Source organism: Mixophyes fleayi, chromosome 4 (genome assembly GCF_038048845.1).
Source record: "Mixophyes fleayi isolate aMixFle1 chromosome 4, aMixFle1.hap1, whole genome shotgun sequence".
Classification (NCBI taxonomy): domain Eukaryota; kingdom Metazoa; phylum Chordata; class Amphibia; order Anura; family Limnodynastidae; genus Mixophyes; species Mixophyes fleayi.
In genome coordinates, this window is record NC_134405.1 from 160,188,450 (window position 1) to 160,206,715 (window position 18,266).

The window sequence follows — 18,266 nt, forward strand, 5'->3', positions numbered from 1 at the left end:
GGCCACATTTCGCGCTTGTGTGTATAATCACATGATGAACGACAGTCGTTCCAAAGTGCAGATTGTCGTTTCATTTGGTTGGTTTTACTGTTTAATAATCTCGTTCCAATCACTTTCTGAACATGTGGTATATGTGCACTCACGATCACAATCTCCATAAAGTTTACAGAGTCGATGCCCGCAATGAACATGTCCTGGTACCTTAAATGTAGAAAGTGCTGTAGATGGAATAGTTTGTTCTGTCGTTCTGAGACTGAAAATTTAGTTTGAGTCACAAAAGCTAGCAAAATACTGTATGACCTGTAAATATCTATAGCAAGGCAGTTAATGAGTGTGACAGGTATGAATGAATGCATACTGTGCTGTCATTCTCTGAACGACTATAGGATCAGATGAAGAGCACAGATCTGAAGTTAAATTGTGTCAGTGTGTACGCATGAATCGCCCCAGCGATCGGACCCTCAGTCGTTTGTAAAATCATTGTAGATAACACATTGGTCGGAAAATACTTCAGTATGTACCTAGCCTTAGAGTGCCTTGAGGACTGAATATAAGTAATCCTTATATATGTGGTTATGCACACACAATAGACTTTCAAATACAAATGATCATGACACATAAAGCTCAAGTGGCTAAAGAGACATGTCTGGGATCCAATGTGTTTACTAATATAGATATGTACATCAGTCCCAAAAGGGGAACTACTTGAAGAGAAAGAAAGACCGGAGTTGTTTGTCCAAAATGAAAGTCTGTCTCTCCACAAGAGGGACAGTTTGAAATTACTCACCAGTACTGAAGCCACATAATTATAATTGCTGGAGTCACTCTTATCTTTGTAAAAGCAGTACAGCGGTCAATCATTATCGCAACAGACCCTTAGTGCATTGTCTATTAAGCAGCACTTAATTACACGCCGATTCATTATTCATTATTAAGCAAAACTGATGATTGTAAGCAAAGTTGGTAAATAAACATTTACTTCAGTAAATAAATTAATTTTATTCACACATAAGTAACAAATATCAGCAGATATACTAGGGCAACAGCCCATGTAATGTCACCTGCCTACACCATGTTATGTCATAAAATACTGATGCTGGTGCCATATAGACTAACATTTTGACAAACATACACATTTTGCAGGTTTCATATAGTTAACAGTGGTACTGTTCACATGATTATGATGATATAACATTGTTGTGGCATTATTACTGTGCTGCCATAATTTCAAGGCTGCAATAAGAACTATAATATAATAAGCATTTTATGTATTTACTTCACATAGTGCAAGAATGATGACATTAGTAACTAGGTTCAATATCATTGCAGCACAGTCCCTGCTGAGATTTCTGGGGTGGGTGTATTTGAAAGACTGAACAGAATTACATACGTGATTATTTTTATTCTACTAATATCTGCAAACAACAATAATCATAATGTAACAACTATGACAGTGCTTCTCTAATTATGTCCTTATTCATTCTGAGAATTATATTCCCTACTTAATTCATTTGGTACAATCATAGCTACATTATTGCAGTATTTCTCAAACCCAGTCCTCAGGACCCCTACCAGTGCAGGTTTTCCAGGTGACAAGGGAAATAATTATACCACCTGTGGATCTGTTACAATGTGTCAGTCAGTAATAATACACCTGTGCTAAAGCAAGGAGATATGGAAAACACGCACTGTTAGGGGTCCTGAGGACCAGGTTTAAGAAACACAGCATAATTGTACGTTTGTTGATATATTTACAGAGTGTGCAAATAGCACCCAGGCTGTTTAGATAAAATTATTTATTGCATTCCATGCAAGCCAGGGTCAATGCATTTAATAAGTCTTCAAAAGCATAGACTTTTAGTTTATTGTTACTTTTGTTTTTGTAAGATACATAGAGCATTATTGATGTGCAGGGAAAGGTTCAATATAAACGTTAATGTTTCCAAAGTCATGGAATAAAGAGAGAGCAAAGCTAGAAACATTTCAACATTTCAACAATTGAGATGAACAATGAGAAAGGAGAATGTTTGCTGATTGAATTCTTTTTTTTCTTTTCTTTTGTTTTTTTGTTCAGCACACCAATGTCAACAATAAATGTGCAAGAGAAAGTCTATTAAATCCAAGGCCACTTATTAAGTAGCAGAATGTTCCACATTCACAATGAATTTGGCATTCACTACATATACAATACAATTTTGAAAAAGATGTTAAAAAGCCAGGGAGATTTTTCTTATGTTATTTGTGTAGGAAAACAAGACAATTGCTATTTTTTCCCCAAGGGTCATATATTTATTGCATATAATATTTAAATTGTTGGTATAAACAATCACAGCTAAATACTTCTCAATATAATGAATATAATTGTATTAAAGAACTTGCATCCAAATATTTTAACGTGTATAAATCAATGCTTATTTAAATTATTATAATTATTTATGGGTAGTACCTTCCTACAGCCTACTTATGTAAAATTGCTAAAATTACAGTAGACAGGAGGAGGGAGAGCAATTAAAAAAAATATTCAGAATTGTACGTAATACCCTATAACAGCATTATTTAAAGTTTATAAACTATGTTGAAATATTTCTTGATGACAGAAATGAGTATAATCTGCCAAATTACTTTTTTTCATTCTGTGTTTTGTTACAAATATGAAATTGTCAAATATATAGTTCATACCACTTTCATACTGCCGCCCCGGCAATATCCCGGGTTTTTCAGGCCGGGTTTTTGCCGGGGCTCGGAGCGTCCCAGCTCAGAAAGACCATTCATACTGCACCTCGGACCCGGGAATTTCCCGGGTTGACCCCATTCATACTGCACAAGTCTGTGCCCTGGCAATTTGTGGGAGTCATCACCAGAGCAGTTTTCATTGGCTGAAAAATGAAGACTGGATGCTGCTCCAATGTTTAAATCCTGGCAGAAAAACCTGAACTTTGCTTCCTTTCACACAACTAGTATTTCCCAGACTTTGTACCTCTGTAATGTGGGATATCAGCTACATCAGACACCCAAATAAATACACAGCACTGCACTTTAATCAGGACAAGTAACCTTTAAAGGGAAATATACTCTATCTATTAGCATGATTTATATATATAAAAAAGTACAATAGTGATGGTATGCCTTCTCTATATATCTCCAATCATGTATACCCAATGGTATATTTATGTATGTAATAGCCATTAATAAAATTTCTGTAAACTGCCCTTCTTTTCATATACCTTCTTTGTATTCTCCTGCTTTAAATCCTCCAGAGACAGGCAGACAGCCAATCATCTTGTTTTCTGTGCAACCCGGGTTGAAAAACCCGGGTTGCACCATTCATAGTGCAGGCAACCCGGGTCTGACCCGGGAATTACCCCTCGATAAATCCCGGGTTGAAGACCCGGGTTTTTAGACCCGGGATTTTTGACTTGTACCATTCATACTGCACCAAGACCCGGGTCGTTTGAGCTCGCCCCGGGAAAAACCCGGGATTTTGGTGCAGTATGAATGGGGTATAAGTGACCCGTGGTGTCAAACTACATGCAACACAATTATTTTTCACCCATAGCAAAATAGTTACAGACTTTTAGACAATTCAGACTTTAAAATGTATACATATTTAGCTAAGCAGGGATTCTTAATTCCAAACATTGGAATACATGTTAAACTACTTTAGGGCCAGTGTTTAGGAGCTGAACCTCACCTACTCACCTACAGATTTGCATGATTGTTTCCCAGTTTCTGTAATGGTATTAGTGGAGCCCTAACATTTACCCAACAGTTGAATCAGCTAGTTCTTCTGAATACAGTGATACCAAATATATGGACTTTACTGGAGTCTGATGTAAGGCCAAGAACAAACGCACCCATATAAGTTTTAATTATCCTACCCCCCCTCCCCTAATATTCCAGAACTAGATGTAACAGCTGATGGACACAGCCATGGCACAAGAGATTCTCAGTGTCAGCCTGCTTCCAGCAGCAGCATGTTTATACATTCTACAACCCCACCACATTGCCAAAGGACATTTATATCCCGACAAGTGATCAATAGCTGAATGGCAATTGGTTAACAAAAGAATACTGCAAAAAGAATAAACATATAGTAGCATGCATAGTAACAGAAAGACAAATAACAGAAAATAAACTAAGGCAACAGGGCCGAGGTTTCAGACACGGCAAGATCAGAAGGCTCTAACCCACAGAGCATAGAAAAGTGTCCCAAGGTAAAAAGGATCAGGTCCACTGCAGCAACCCCAGGAAAGCAAGACAAAAGTACAGGCATCACTGGTGGTAGCAGGAGGGTGTAAAGATTGCCTGACAAGCAAGCACAATGCTGAGGCGCCTGAGTAACAGGGAAGCTTGTATAAATAGTAGAGATGGGCGGGTCCGATTCCCCGAGAACCGAACCCACCCCAACTTTGCATATCCGAGTACCGAGCTGAGTAGCCCGGTACTCTCCCGCCCGCTCCGAATCCAAATCGAGGCCGAATGTCATTGTGACGTCGTCGGATCTCGGGGCTCGGTTCTCGCGATACTTGAAGATTATAAATACACGCCTCCACAGCAATCCATCACCATTTGACAAGGAGAGAGCAGGGTGTAGTCACAGGCTGATTAGAGCAGGAACAGAGAATCCAATATTCTTCTTGCAATTGCTCTAAAAAAATCGCTAGAGAAGAGAGGAGGATAGAGGTTGATTATTTTTTTTTTATATTTGGCACTCCCCAGTGCTTTTGGGATGTCCCCCATAATTATGTATAAATATTTCTGTCTGCCAAAAGTCATATCTGTCAGCAGTATCTACCAAATAATTTTTAGCACTCCTCAGTGCTTTTGAGGTGTCCCCCCTAATTGTGCATAAATATTTCTGGCTGTCAAAAGTCATATCTGTCAGCAGCATCTTACCAAATAATTTTTACCACTACAAGTGCTTTGCGCTCAGAATGGATTCAAAGCAGTCCACATATGATCAGAATGAGCAACCAGGTTCTGTCACCAGTCCTGATGTTAGTGTTCCCAGTACGTCATCTGGCCAAGGCGATGTCAAACAACAGAGTGTTTCCAAATCAGTGCAAAAAACAAAAACCCAAATAAAAATTACTGTGTTGAAGCGAAAAAGAAGTGTTACTGAGCAAAAGTTAAGTGCCGATAAAAAAAATTGCAAACATGCCATTATACACATGCAGTGGCAAAGAGACAATGAGGCCTTCACCTTTGGCTATTAGTGGCAGATCCCAAAAAGTTACCCAGCCTACAATTGGTGCACAACTACTGTTACGCGTCAAAGCCGAGCTGCAAGATAACAGTAAGACATTAGAGGAGAATGTTTGCTCTGATTCACAAATGACAACAATCCCTGTGGAGAGTCCATCCAAAAGGGGGATGTCTAATCGTGAGCATTCTGCTGATGTGTGCCTTAATAGCCCGAGTGTAGCCGGTGATACCCAAATTGAGCATGCCACTTTGAAATTAGAAGAGGATGAGTGGGAGATTTGTGTAGGCAAAGAGGGCGCTAATGAGGATGTTGATGAGGATGAGGTTGTTTGTGTAAGTCCTGCACCAGTGGCAGCAGTTCTGGCACGTGACAAGAAAAAGGCCATTGTCATGCCTGGGCATAAAACAAAAAAAATCCACTTCTTATGTATGGAATTATTTCTACCCAAATCCAGACAACAATTATATAGCCATTTGTAGTGTATGTCAAGCCACAGTCAGTTGAGGGAGGGACCTTAACCATCTTGGAACCTCGTCTATGTTACGCCATTTAACGAGAGTTCATGGCAAAGTGTTGGGAAAAGCTGAAAGTTCTTCCCAAAAAAATACAAGCACTCCATCATCAGCTAAGACCCTCTGCTCACCGACATCCCGACGGCTACAAAATACAGCCACCACACCATCCTCATCAATATCCTCACTAGCGCTCGGAGTTAGCCCGGCATCCCACTTAAGGCTGCACTATTATTGATTCCTCTGAAGAAAGCGTTAGTCCCACTGATGCTGCTGTTGCTGCTGCTGGGGGTGAATCGTCAACCCAGAGGCAGGTCAAGAAAATGAGCAGTCCTACATTTCAGCAATTAACTGTGAAACAATCATTTGCGAGGGGAAGCAAATATGACAGCAGTCACCCAGTCGCCAAGCGAATCACAGACGCCATGGCTGCAATGTTAGTGTTAGATCTGCGTCCAATCTCCACAATAAACGCAGCTGGTTTTTCACAGTTAATTGAGGTTTTGTGTCCGCGTTACAGAATTCCATCGCGAAACCATTTCTCCCGTAAAGCAATTCCACAACTATACCAAAAAGTGTGTAAAAATGTAGAGATTGCACTGAAAAATGTAATTCTGCCCACTGTCCACTTAACCACAGATATGTGGACAAGTGGAAGTAGCCAAACCAAAGACTATATGACTGTGACAGCCCACTGGGTTGGTCATTCTCCTTCACCAGCAGGATCAGCAGCAGCATGTACACCACTATGAAACATTTGTCACAGGCAGGCCACTCTTTGTATCACCGGCTTAACTAACAGGCATACGGCTAACAATTTGTTACACAAACTGAGAGATGTGATTGATACATTGCTTATACCACTCAGACTCTCCCCAGGGTATGTCATTTCTGATAACGCCAACAATATAGTGCGAGCATTACGGCTGGGTGATTTCCAACATATTCCCTGTTTTGCTCACACCATCAACTTGGTGGTGCAGAGCTTCCTACGAAATAACTGTGAGGTGCAGGAGATGCTTTCGGTGGCCCGTAAAATATCAGGCCATTTCAGGCATTCAGCTATAACATGTAGGAGATTACAGCGGCTCCAAGAGCAGTTTAACTTGCCCTGCCACCAACTTAAGCAAGAGGTGGTAACTAGATGGAATTCCACCCTGTACATGCTTCAAAGGATGGACGAACAGCGCAAAGCCATCCAAGCATATTGCACAAGCCATGACATTGGGAAAGGAGGGGGGATGTATTTCACTCTTGCACAGTGGGGAATCCTTTCAGTCCTGTGCAAGGTGCTGAAACCATTTGAAGTTGTGACGTGTGAGGTGAGTGCAGACTCTGCTAGTTTGAGCCGAGTCATTGCTTTAATTAGACTATTGGAAAAGCAGCTTGAGAAAATGAAGGAGGAGCTGAAAGCAAGCAATTCAGCAAAGTATGTTGGCCTTGTCGATCAAGTACTTAATTCGCTTCACAATGATCCTAGAGTTATTAAGATCTTGAACTCGGATCAGTAAGTTTTTGCCACTGTGCTTGATCCAAGGTTTAAAACCTACATTGAGTCTTTACTTGTAAATGAGCGAGATGTGAACTTTTGCAAGGAGCTATTGCTCAGCAAATTGGCCTCTGAACTGGGCCTCGGCTTGACGACGTGTCCTCCTTCACTTTCTCAAGCTGCTGCTGCTCGTAAAAAATTAAATTTCCCAAAAAGATGCAGGGAATACGCAGGGGGCAGACCAGAACAATTTAACATCTGGGCTGATTTGAAGGATTTTTCAAAAAAATGTGTCACTTTGCCCATAACTCCATCCAATACGAGTATAAACATGGAAAGGATGGTGGAGGATTACTTTCAAGAGGTAGTTGATATGGAAATGTCAGACAGTCCCTTTCCTTACTGGGAAGAAAAGCAGGCCATTTGGAAACCCATGTACAAACTTGCTTTGCAATACCTAAGCTGCCCACCTTCCAGTGTGTACTCTGGACGAGGGTTCAGCACAGCAGGGAACTTAGTCAGTGTCAGTCGCTGTAGAAGGTTACTTCCCAAAAATGTGGCGAAAATGATGTTTATAAAAATGAACTACATCTTCCACGAGGAAGGCCTTCACCATCCAAGACATCCAAGCACTGACTGTTCTCTAATGGCGAATTCAAGCGGCGATGAATTTATAGTCTGTGATGATGATGTACACATTGATGAGGGTGAGTATGAAGCTGAAGATGATGACGATAACATCTTTTTAAAACTTTCTATGTAAGTGTAGGGTGCAATCTACCCCCAAAGAGGAAAGGGACTTGTGGCATTTCCATATCATGTACCGTCTTGAAAGGCTGCTGTTTGGGCAATTTCTCCTTAAGAGTAGGGTGTCATAGACAGAGTGACCCCAAACTGCCTATGTCCATTTCTCTTAATATTGTACAGTCTATAACGGCTGAATTTTTTGGTATTTTATACAAGTGGAGGTGGGCCTAGAGAGCCAGAAACCAAACTGGCTTTCTCCATTTCAATTAATATTGTACAGTCTATAACGGCTGAATTTTTTTGTATTTTCGACAAGTGAAGGGGGGCCTATAGAGCCAGAAACCAAACTGGCTTTGTCCATTTCTCTTAATATTGTACAGTCTATAACGGCTGAATTTTTTGGTTTTGTAAACAAGTGGAGGGGGGCCTATAGATCAGAAAGCAAACTGCCTTTTTCCATTTCTTTACATATTTAACTATAAGTGTAGGGTGTAATATACATCCAAAGACGATGGCTGCATTGCCAATATGCATAGATGGAGAGGAAGACAATCTGTTTTGTGTGTAGAATAAATGAAGGCCTACCAACAAAGAATTCAACTGTTTTTTGGATGATTTATTACCTCTACAATTAGATTACTTATCTCTAAAACAGTTGGAGCACTAAATTGGGTTATTTTAGGCCCAAAATCATTGATTTTCCAACAAAATAGCAAAACAAAACCAAACAAAACCAAAACCAAAACCAAAACACGCTATGGTGGTATTGCAAAACCAAAACCAAAACATGACGGTAATCCAGATCCAAAACCAAAACATGGGGGTCAGTGACCATCTCTAATAAATAGGCAACAGGTGCAGATAATGTTGAGGCAGAACATGGAGAAGCAATATAAAGCTGAAGACACCTGCTGGTGGTGCCTGAAAGTTCCTTACCCAGAATAAAACCACAGAGCAGTGTCACCAGAGACATGAATAGCAGATGATTATACCCATAATTTGCTTCTGTATATCCAAATTAAATGCACTTAATTTAAACAAATGGAACAACTTACTACCTGTATATCTGTTAAATAACTCTGTGATCATACAATTTATATATACATGTTGTTTATATTTTGGCATTCACAGTGCAATATATTACATAAACAAGGCAGTGTTGCCAGGGTATTGCAGAGAGAACACAAGAAAGAGGTTATAGAATTTATTGTAGAAATGACCAAATAAAGTGAAATATATCTGTTTATTAGCAAAATACAAATAATAAAACCAATATACAGAAACAATTGTGTGCACAGATCACACAATTACTTATTCCATATAGAAGTACATAATGTTTATATGTAGATCATAATATCATAAAGATGCAATTACCCTCAAAAAATAAAATCTCAATGCGTATGAGTCCATATAAGTGAATAAGTCTTATAAGTTTCCCAGCTGATGGACAGCACATTAATAAGAGCTGTATGAGTAACACAACTGAATTCAGAGAGAAGAACACTCCTGGTGCTTATAATTACCAAACTGAAATATTTGCCAGAGGGCACGTTGTCACAAAGTTGTAAATGCAAACTGTTCCTAAAATACAAATAGGGCTGGAAGATCTCAGCTCTTACCGCCTGGGTTCCAAATATTAGTCCAGATTACTCACACAGGCTGACATAGTCATTAGGGCCGCTTCTAATGGCCCATAATCCGAACAAGAAAGCATTAGGCTTGATTGCAAATTCCATTCTGAGCCATATCTACTAGAGAACTTCAAACACCACTAGTGTGGCGGGTAATTCAAAACTCCAGCAAACACAAGGTATCTGAAAAGCCGGCACCAGACTAATTAATAAGATATTAACTCCATGAGTAGATTACATAAACCTTTTCATAATCCAATGCAGGCAATGTATTCACATATACGACAGGGGTATTGGTTATACAAAGGCAGGCACATACTTTTCATCAGATTTGTATAATGATAGAAAGAAACATTGTAACATTTAATACCTAGCACCTTTCCCCATATAACATATGGCTTCATCAGACATGCAGACCATCACAAAGGACAGGTATTTAAATAATAAATAACCAATTAGGAGTGAGCAGCAATTAGTCACAATTTCAATTAACCCTAAAATACCAGGGTTTAATCATATCTATTTAAAGGCATTTAATACTACAAAAAGCTTATAACATATCAATACTAAAATGTTTAATATCACATTCCTTATAGATAACATGGCTACAAAAAAGAAAGAACATATTCCCCCCAATATGTTCCTTAGTTGCTTATTATATTTTTATTCATTTTAAAGTCACTCTTGATTAGTTAATTGCTCCCATGCTAATGTATTTAATTATTTGTTTTGCAATAAATTGACTGCACTCTCCTTAATTCAATCCTTAATTCAAATTAAAGAGAGACAGAAATATGCAGTGTACAATCTATCAACTTGTCATTATTGCTGATTTATGGACCAGTGTAGTTCCACTTATCTATCCAGATAGGGAAAATATCTCTTGTAAAATAACACATATTTCTTTATCACATTTGCATGCCTTCTAGTATTGTTAATTGGAAAACCTGCTCCTGATCTGCAAAGACCACACCCAGATTCAACCAAATCACAAAACCACACCTCTATATCATGAGGCCACACCCCTTTGCACCATGAAAATTGGGATGGAAAAACTATGTGGAAAGAAATTGGAACTTTTAATATGGAAAAAATGAATTTACCATTGGGAAGAAAATCATTTTAGAAGGGAAGGGGTTTACACAATATAAATGTATACGTAAACACAAACACAGTCATTTGCCATCTTTCTTAAAGTAAAACAACCATGCACAAATATCGAAATACATGACAGCTAGTAACTCAAACTTTTCTGTAACTATTCATTTCTAGGTAACTGACCACAAAACATTAATCTGTTCATGCTGCTGCATACGAATTTCATCATACCTCCGGTTTACTGTTGAACTGACCCAGCGCATGAATATTCATGCTCACATAACTGATCTTTCTGCGAGTGATCACATCCATAAACATGAAAATCTTGTTACGTTACACTAATGAGCACTGTGTTGGGAAGCTATTCCCCAATCAGCTTTAAAGGCTAATAATACCCCCATTCCAGTGTTCTCATGCTTGTCTTTTTCTCAGATTAGTTTCACATATAAACCTTTTGCTGCTCTAATGACCATCCTGAAGCAAGCCTTATACTATGACCACATATTACTTGTTGATAGTGTAATAACCATGTATCAGGATTAATACCACTGATAATTATGCAGATGATCTTCTTTAATATATTTGCAAAACATTTTACTTTTTTTTCAGCTACCATAGTGTTGAATGAATTGAACTGGACTGCTGCATTAGATGAAGTGTTCAAGAAGAACTCAAATGAAGATAAAACCCTTCTATGGCAAGTGTTTGGAAGTGCAACAGGACTGGCTCGGTACTACCCAGGTAAATATAGCCAAAAAGGTTATTGAAAAACCACTGTGAAATTTGTAACATTACCAATGCAGGGGCGCACGCAGGGGGGGGTTTCTGGGTCTCCAGAAACCCCTCCCCTCCGCTAACGAAGTGCCCCACATAGTGGCACTGTACTATATAGCAGCCGCGACTCTGTCAAAGAAGCGTCCACGGTGGTGCTGTATTGTATACAGCACCGCCGCAGACGCTTCTTTGACAGCGCCGTGGCTGCTGTATAGTACAGTGCTGTCGAAAAGGAGCTGCAGCTCTCTCGGTTTTCTTTGGGGGGGGGGGTTTGGGATGGGGAGGGGGGGAATACTGCCTGCGCCCCTGCAATGTTTTATCCAGGATATTTGCCTTACCAGCCTCCAGGTTTATTGTCAATTGAGGGGTGATGGAAGGGACTGTGTTATACCTTACAGCAGTGAGGGGCAACATGAAAGATTTGGAGGTCCGCATGCGCAGCCTTCCAGCTTTCACAGAGGCCACTCAAAGGTAGGAAGGAGAGCACAGTGCACTCCCTCCTCCTCCGTTGGGTATGCCGCGTGACTTCCCTGCCCTGTGTGGAACACAGAGGTCGCCTGATACCCACCGCTGCCTTACTTGTTGTATGATTTATAGCGTCACGGGAATGGGTTGCGTATTCTAGTTTGAATTAAACACCTTTCCATATTGAATCAACTAGTATTTAAAATCTTGTGGCCAATTTCTGCATAATATTCTTTAGATAGCAATAAGACTAGGTGATATTACATTTTCAATACTTCAGAATTGCAATTTGTACACTGAGTTCTTGAAAATGAATGCAGTAGACCGTTTAGCTAATACAGGCCAGATGTTATAGATTTATATCCAAGCACAATAGATTAGCATCACTTTCCATAAAGTACATTATTGATAGTGATGAAAGAAGAGGTACAGTATGTGATGTGGATATCAACATATTTTATAGATGTACTGTACCATGCTTTCTTTCTAACTAGCTTTATTTTTATGTTTTTTGCTTTGTTCAGTTCTCAGGGGATGGTGAACAAACACACCAACATTTTAGATAGAAAGAAAATCAATAATATGAACTTGCCATTCTAAAAGCTACTGGCTTTTTCTCATGTAAAACAGCACGCAATTTCAAACCTCTGTGTGAAGTATAAAAAAAGAAAACCTAATCCAGTATGAAAGAGATAATTTTTGCCCTACTTATAAATTTCCTGGATATTCCTTGTTATTCATTATTCAAGCCATGGTAAGTGTGCAATGTTACTGAAACATACATCAAAGCCAATTCAGTGTGGACCATTTTGATACTGATTTATGAATATCTAAGGAACTGAATAACCAAAGGCCACCAAATAACTGGAACCACATCAATTTGCTATTTTCTGCATGTTTCTTTTCCAATTATTTTCCTTAAATGTTATGTTCCTCAGGACCACCCGCTCTTTGGAGTAACCTGTTAGCTGCTACAACTGAGTTGGTAGCCCCTACTGAATAATATATTTCTAGTAAAATCTTCACCATAATGAAAAAACCCACATATATACACAGATATTGGAAGACATTAACATACACATGCATGCATGAACACTGTACACATACTGTACTCCATTTAGAAATGTGCACAAGTAATAATGTGGTTTGCTCCTATGTTTACAATTATGTGCCATAGTTTATATGAGTGTATGGAGGTTGCACATCCAAACTTTGCATTTACATGGGATTGGTTACACATTACCAACCGGACCCACAAAGCACTGCGCAGAGCGTTTTTACAAAGGCAGTTTAAAAAAAGCGGCATATGTGGATGCTCCTTGTTATGCACAAAGGACCTCATTTAGAGTCGGACGCAAAGTCCGTTTAAGAAGTGTAGGAGTGGGAGTGTGCCGCAGCTTGGTAGGGTATTACAAGTGGCAAGTAACCCCAGTTGCATCCCACTCTTAATACCCTATCGAGCTGCGAGTGGTACCTGCAGATTACGCTTGCGCCATCTAATTCCTGCCGCACAGCTTTAGCCCTGTTTTGACGTGTGTTGCGTCTGCGCCTCACTGCAACTTTGATGTATTTACATGGTCACGCCTTCACAATTCTGCGATCCTCCCATTCTCCCGTAGTGAGTCGCAAGCTGTCGCAAGTGGTAATTGCGTCTAAGATGCAGGCGGATTTGGTGCTTTCTGCACATGCGTGATAGTGTTTTTTTGTTGGATGCGCCTAAAACGGACTTTGCATCCGACTCTAAATGAGGTCCAAAGTGCCTTTGTGCAACATAAAATGCATTACAAGCCCACAGATTTTCTGATTTTCTTTATATCACTGAGCGATCGGATGCACACTCCTATTAAAACTTAATATCAGGACTTTTGTAAAAAAAAATATTTGTTCAACTATTTTAAAGCGAATTATATTTTTTTATCAGAAAAGCTGAGCTTACAAATAAAATCTACTATTTGTTTTGTTTTTCGGGTCACAGGATGTTGCTGTAAATCGAGAAAGTACTTTTTATGATTAAAGGTATATTTAATAAAGGGCGAAAAGTCCTATCTCTGGGGAAAATGGGTGTAGCATCTGGCAACAGATGCTACATTAAATTGTAATATTATGTTTTGTTAATGAAAGAGATCTGCTACAACTAACACAATGTCATTGTACTGTAAACAAAGGGTTCTACGATATCTAATATACAAGAGAAAAAGGCAATATTCTTGCTTCCATTAACCCTGAGAGTATTAGGGATATGCCTGGGGTCCTTTAACCATACCTTCCATATACTGGCCTTCAGGGGCTTGTTAGACCCTTGCGCAGGGGCTGGTTCTGCTGGAGGGCAGGGCTGGTTCCATAGTGGACTATCTTGGGATTGGTCACTGGGCCACCTACATTTGTTTTCCTATAATGTTCCCAATCGGCTACTTGAATCTTGCCCCCTGGGCTAAAATTTGCCAGTCCTTCCCTGCCCTCGGGCACTGCCATATCTTAGATGAATGTCACCCTTACAGCATATATACACATATACATACATATATACATACATACATACATACATTTTTTATAATTGTGGGGACACTGTGCAATGGGAAGTTTGTGCAATATGGTTTGTATAATGTAGTGTGCAATTTGTTGATGCTTTATGGTCCAGCATTTACAGTGTAGATGGCCCTATTTGTATTTTATCTAATACTTAACTTACCCTAATGCAAACTTTATATTGTTTTCCTTGTAGTAGTCACATTCTTCTAAGGTTTTTTTTTTATATACTAAGAACACTATACAAACACTAAATCCCTACAGCTTATCCAAAATGCTGCTCTTTGCAAATCAGTGAATGTAATACAATTAAATAAACATCTCTTGATTAGGATACGTTGCTTTAAATGAATCCAATATTGCATTACTACCAATTTATGAAACCCATGTCTTCCTAATTGTTCACACCATTAGGAACAAGTGTCTAGAGGGATTACAATTAGCAAGGCAGAATGTGTGTTTGGCTTAAGGGTAAAATAGGTGCAGAGCGGTCAATCCAACTATTAATATTACCAGAAATCATTCTTAATTATAGTTGCAATAGTTCTAGTAACTATTAATCAATACTGCATGCAGTGCATTATTTTTCTCAATTAGTAATTAAGGGCTAAAAGACTAATTTGTCTTTCTAAAGCATCTGCACAGAATTCACTGCTAATATCTTCTACTCCCCCACAACCCCTGTGCATATAACCTACAGCTCAGCAATATAGCAAGTGTATTTATACAGACATTGGTATGGGGATTTCTAATTACATTTATGTTTTACACTGTTAGAGGTGAGGTCCAATATAATAGTACATATGAAGCTGCTGTGTATAAGTTCTTTAATTTTTAAATATGTGGATATTGCTGATTTGGGGAGTGTCAAATGGATGACAACCAAGGCTTAAGGGAGTATTATTATTACCCTTTATATAGCACCAACACATTGTCTAACACACACACACACACACACACACACACACGCACACACGCACACACGCACACACACACACGCACCTCTCTCTCTCTCTCTCTGTCTGGATAGATTAACTGAATCTGTTCAGCATGTTGTCTGTTCCATTCTGTACAGAGAGCAGCAAATGTTTTGTATTCAGGGCTGTGCTTTCCTATCTTCATCAATCTGGGGTAGTTCAGAAGCTTCCGCCTTTGTTCAGTATTCCAAGTGATAGGAATACTCTGTGCACATTGGCACGTACTGTCACAGCAGTTGACATGCTATATCAGATACCCCTTAGATGTTATCTTAGTGCTATGAGGATTTGTATAGCTGCTTGTTAGGAAGTGGGTTACAACTTTACTTTTTAAGCAGCAGTGGAAAGCCAGAGTTAGAATTATCAAGATATATACTTTCATGCCTCATAGATGAAAATGTAACTTTTGCGATTTACTTAATCTCAACTTTAACTACGTACCCTCCCAAATGACCTGTCTTACTGGCGATTGCACGATTTTGTGAGGGCTTCCTGCTGTCCTGGACTGCATCCTAAAGTCCCCGACTTGTTTTCAGATCTACCATTTCCATCACATAGCAAAAGGGGGCAGAGGGGAAAATATGTATAGAAATGCAGCCATACTTGCCTACTTTTGAAAAATAATTTCAGGGGGATAGGACACTATGAAAATAAAGTGTAATATTAGGATGCAATAGTACAAACAAGCAAGGAGACCCGCTGGCAAAAATCCAAATTCATCATCATCATCATCATTTATTTATATAGCGCCACTAATTCCGCAGCGCTGTACAGAGAACTCGCTCACATCAGTCCCTGCCCCATTGGAGCTTACAGTCTAAATTCCCTAACACACACACATACAGAGACACATAGACACACACAGACAGACAAATTGAAAGAGAGACAGCACTCACCACATTAGCATATGTGGCAATTTTATTCCATCCAGTAAAGCAAACAATTAATGTTTCAGCCTTAATTGAGAATTGTCAAGATTATCAGTACCTGTCATCTTTACCTTAATATACCTTAAGGAAAAGTGAATGAACTGACTATGGGGAGCTCACCAAAGAAGGGGGCTAAGCAGCTCTGCATCATGGTCATTCCACTGTGATATACAAACAAAACTGTGTTCGAGTAGCTAAATAAAAAAATGTGTGAATTTAAGAGTTAGAAACAAGATTTGGGCCATGGAATGTGTACATATGCATGCCTAAGGGGTAGTACAAAATCAGTTATCCATTGTACAAAAACAGATGCAGTAAGCAAGCATACTGAGACTATAGGAACAAAGATCAACCTACACTAATATCTGCAAAAGGAAACATGACATCACAAAAAAAGCCATGCATGAAATAAAATATCAAATAGAAGATAGCAGATTGTAATAAAACTCCAATATAGGGCAAAGAGAATGCTACATCTCCATAAGCAACATACTTAATAATGAAAAAATATAGAAACAGAGAAAACATATAGAGAAAAAGAAAAAGAAACCTGTCCTATAGCAGGTGTATATGCATTACTGCTGGCATGTATGAGCCACATTTGCATAAACACGCCTTTACTGTACTCAGCTAATGCTAGACTGCTCCTCCCCTCCTCTGGACAGTCTCTCCAGACGTAGACAGGCGTAAGTGCCATGTCTATGTCTGGAGTGTAACATATAACAGTGTGGAAAGAAATATATTAATTTGTAGAAATATGGAAAAGTAAATATATGAACCATCTTGCCAAAATAGTTCTATATTAGATTTTTCAGTTTTGTTGACAGGCTTGGATTTTGGTTGTCCTCTTACTGAAGTATGAATAGGGACATTATTATTATTCCACATTATTCCACACTAACAATTTGCACAGCCTCACTTATATATAAATCCTATGGACTAGCTGAAATTGCATTTATGTCAGGTGAATGCCTATGTGTCTAATAGCTGCTATTGCTTGGGAAGTGCTTGCCATTAAAAACTGTGTGCAGGTAAGACTTGTTCCAGTTAAAAAGCATAGCAACGATCAGGTTAAAATATATATTGAATTCATGTTTATATTCAGCGTAGGAACAACAGTGAGGTCCCATTGGGTGTGATTTACTCACAGGTACTCAGATGTCCACATGACTTAAATTATAGGACAGTAGGGACTTATCAGAATGCTGGCTATGTAACAACTATGGCAGAATTCGATTTTACTCCGCACCAAGTTCCTAAACCCCTTTTTTTTTTTTTTTTTTTTTTTTTTTTTTATTATTTGATTTCTTTTCTTATATGTAGTTTAATCTATAAGGGGAGGTGCTCCTGTACTCATGTGTCAATATGGTAACTATCAAAGAGAAAGGAAAGAGAAAATGGTACTGACGGAGCACTCTTTTAAACAGATAATTAAATTGTGGTACAAATCTGTAATATAAAATCAATAATTTTTATTGGTATGTATTAAAATAGTCAAAGCGAAATATTAAAAAGTGATATAATGTGTTGTAAACCAAGTGTTTAACTGTTAAGAGGTAGATACACTACCACGCTGGCTTGCTGTCTTAGGGGAATTTATTAATATTTCGCTTTGACTATTTTAATACATACCAATAAAAATTATTGATTTTATATTACAGATTTGTACCACAATTTAATTATCTGTTTAAAAGAGTGCTCCGTCAGTACCATTTTCTCTTTCCTTTCTCTTTGATAGTTACCATATGTAACAACTATGGAAACTCAAGAACAAGCCAAAGGTTAAGACAGGCAGCAGACAGGGGAATCCAAAAAACAGAAAAAGGATTAGCAACAGACAATCAAATAGAAATAGGAGTTATACAACAAGCTACACAAGCTGGCACAGCTAACGCTATCACCGGCAGGGAGT

At 38.8% G+C, this 18,266-nt stretch overlaps 1 protein-coding gene across 7 annotated transcripts in view; it reads left to right on the forward strand.

The window, feature by feature from the left end:
* Positions 1-18,266, forward strand: part of CACNA2D1 (calcium voltage-gated channel auxiliary subunit alpha2delta 1) — a 612,754-nt gene that overhangs the window by 414,570 nt on the left and 179,918 nt on the right. For all 7 annotated transcript variants that reach the window (XM_075208701.1, XM_075208699.1, XM_075208698.1 and 4 more), the window contains exon 7: positions 11,293-11,424. In XM_075208701.1, the coding sequence (XP_075064802.1) occupies positions 11,293-11,424 (132 nt within the window). The remainder of the gene's footprint in view (positions 1-11,292; positions 11,425-18,266) is intronic.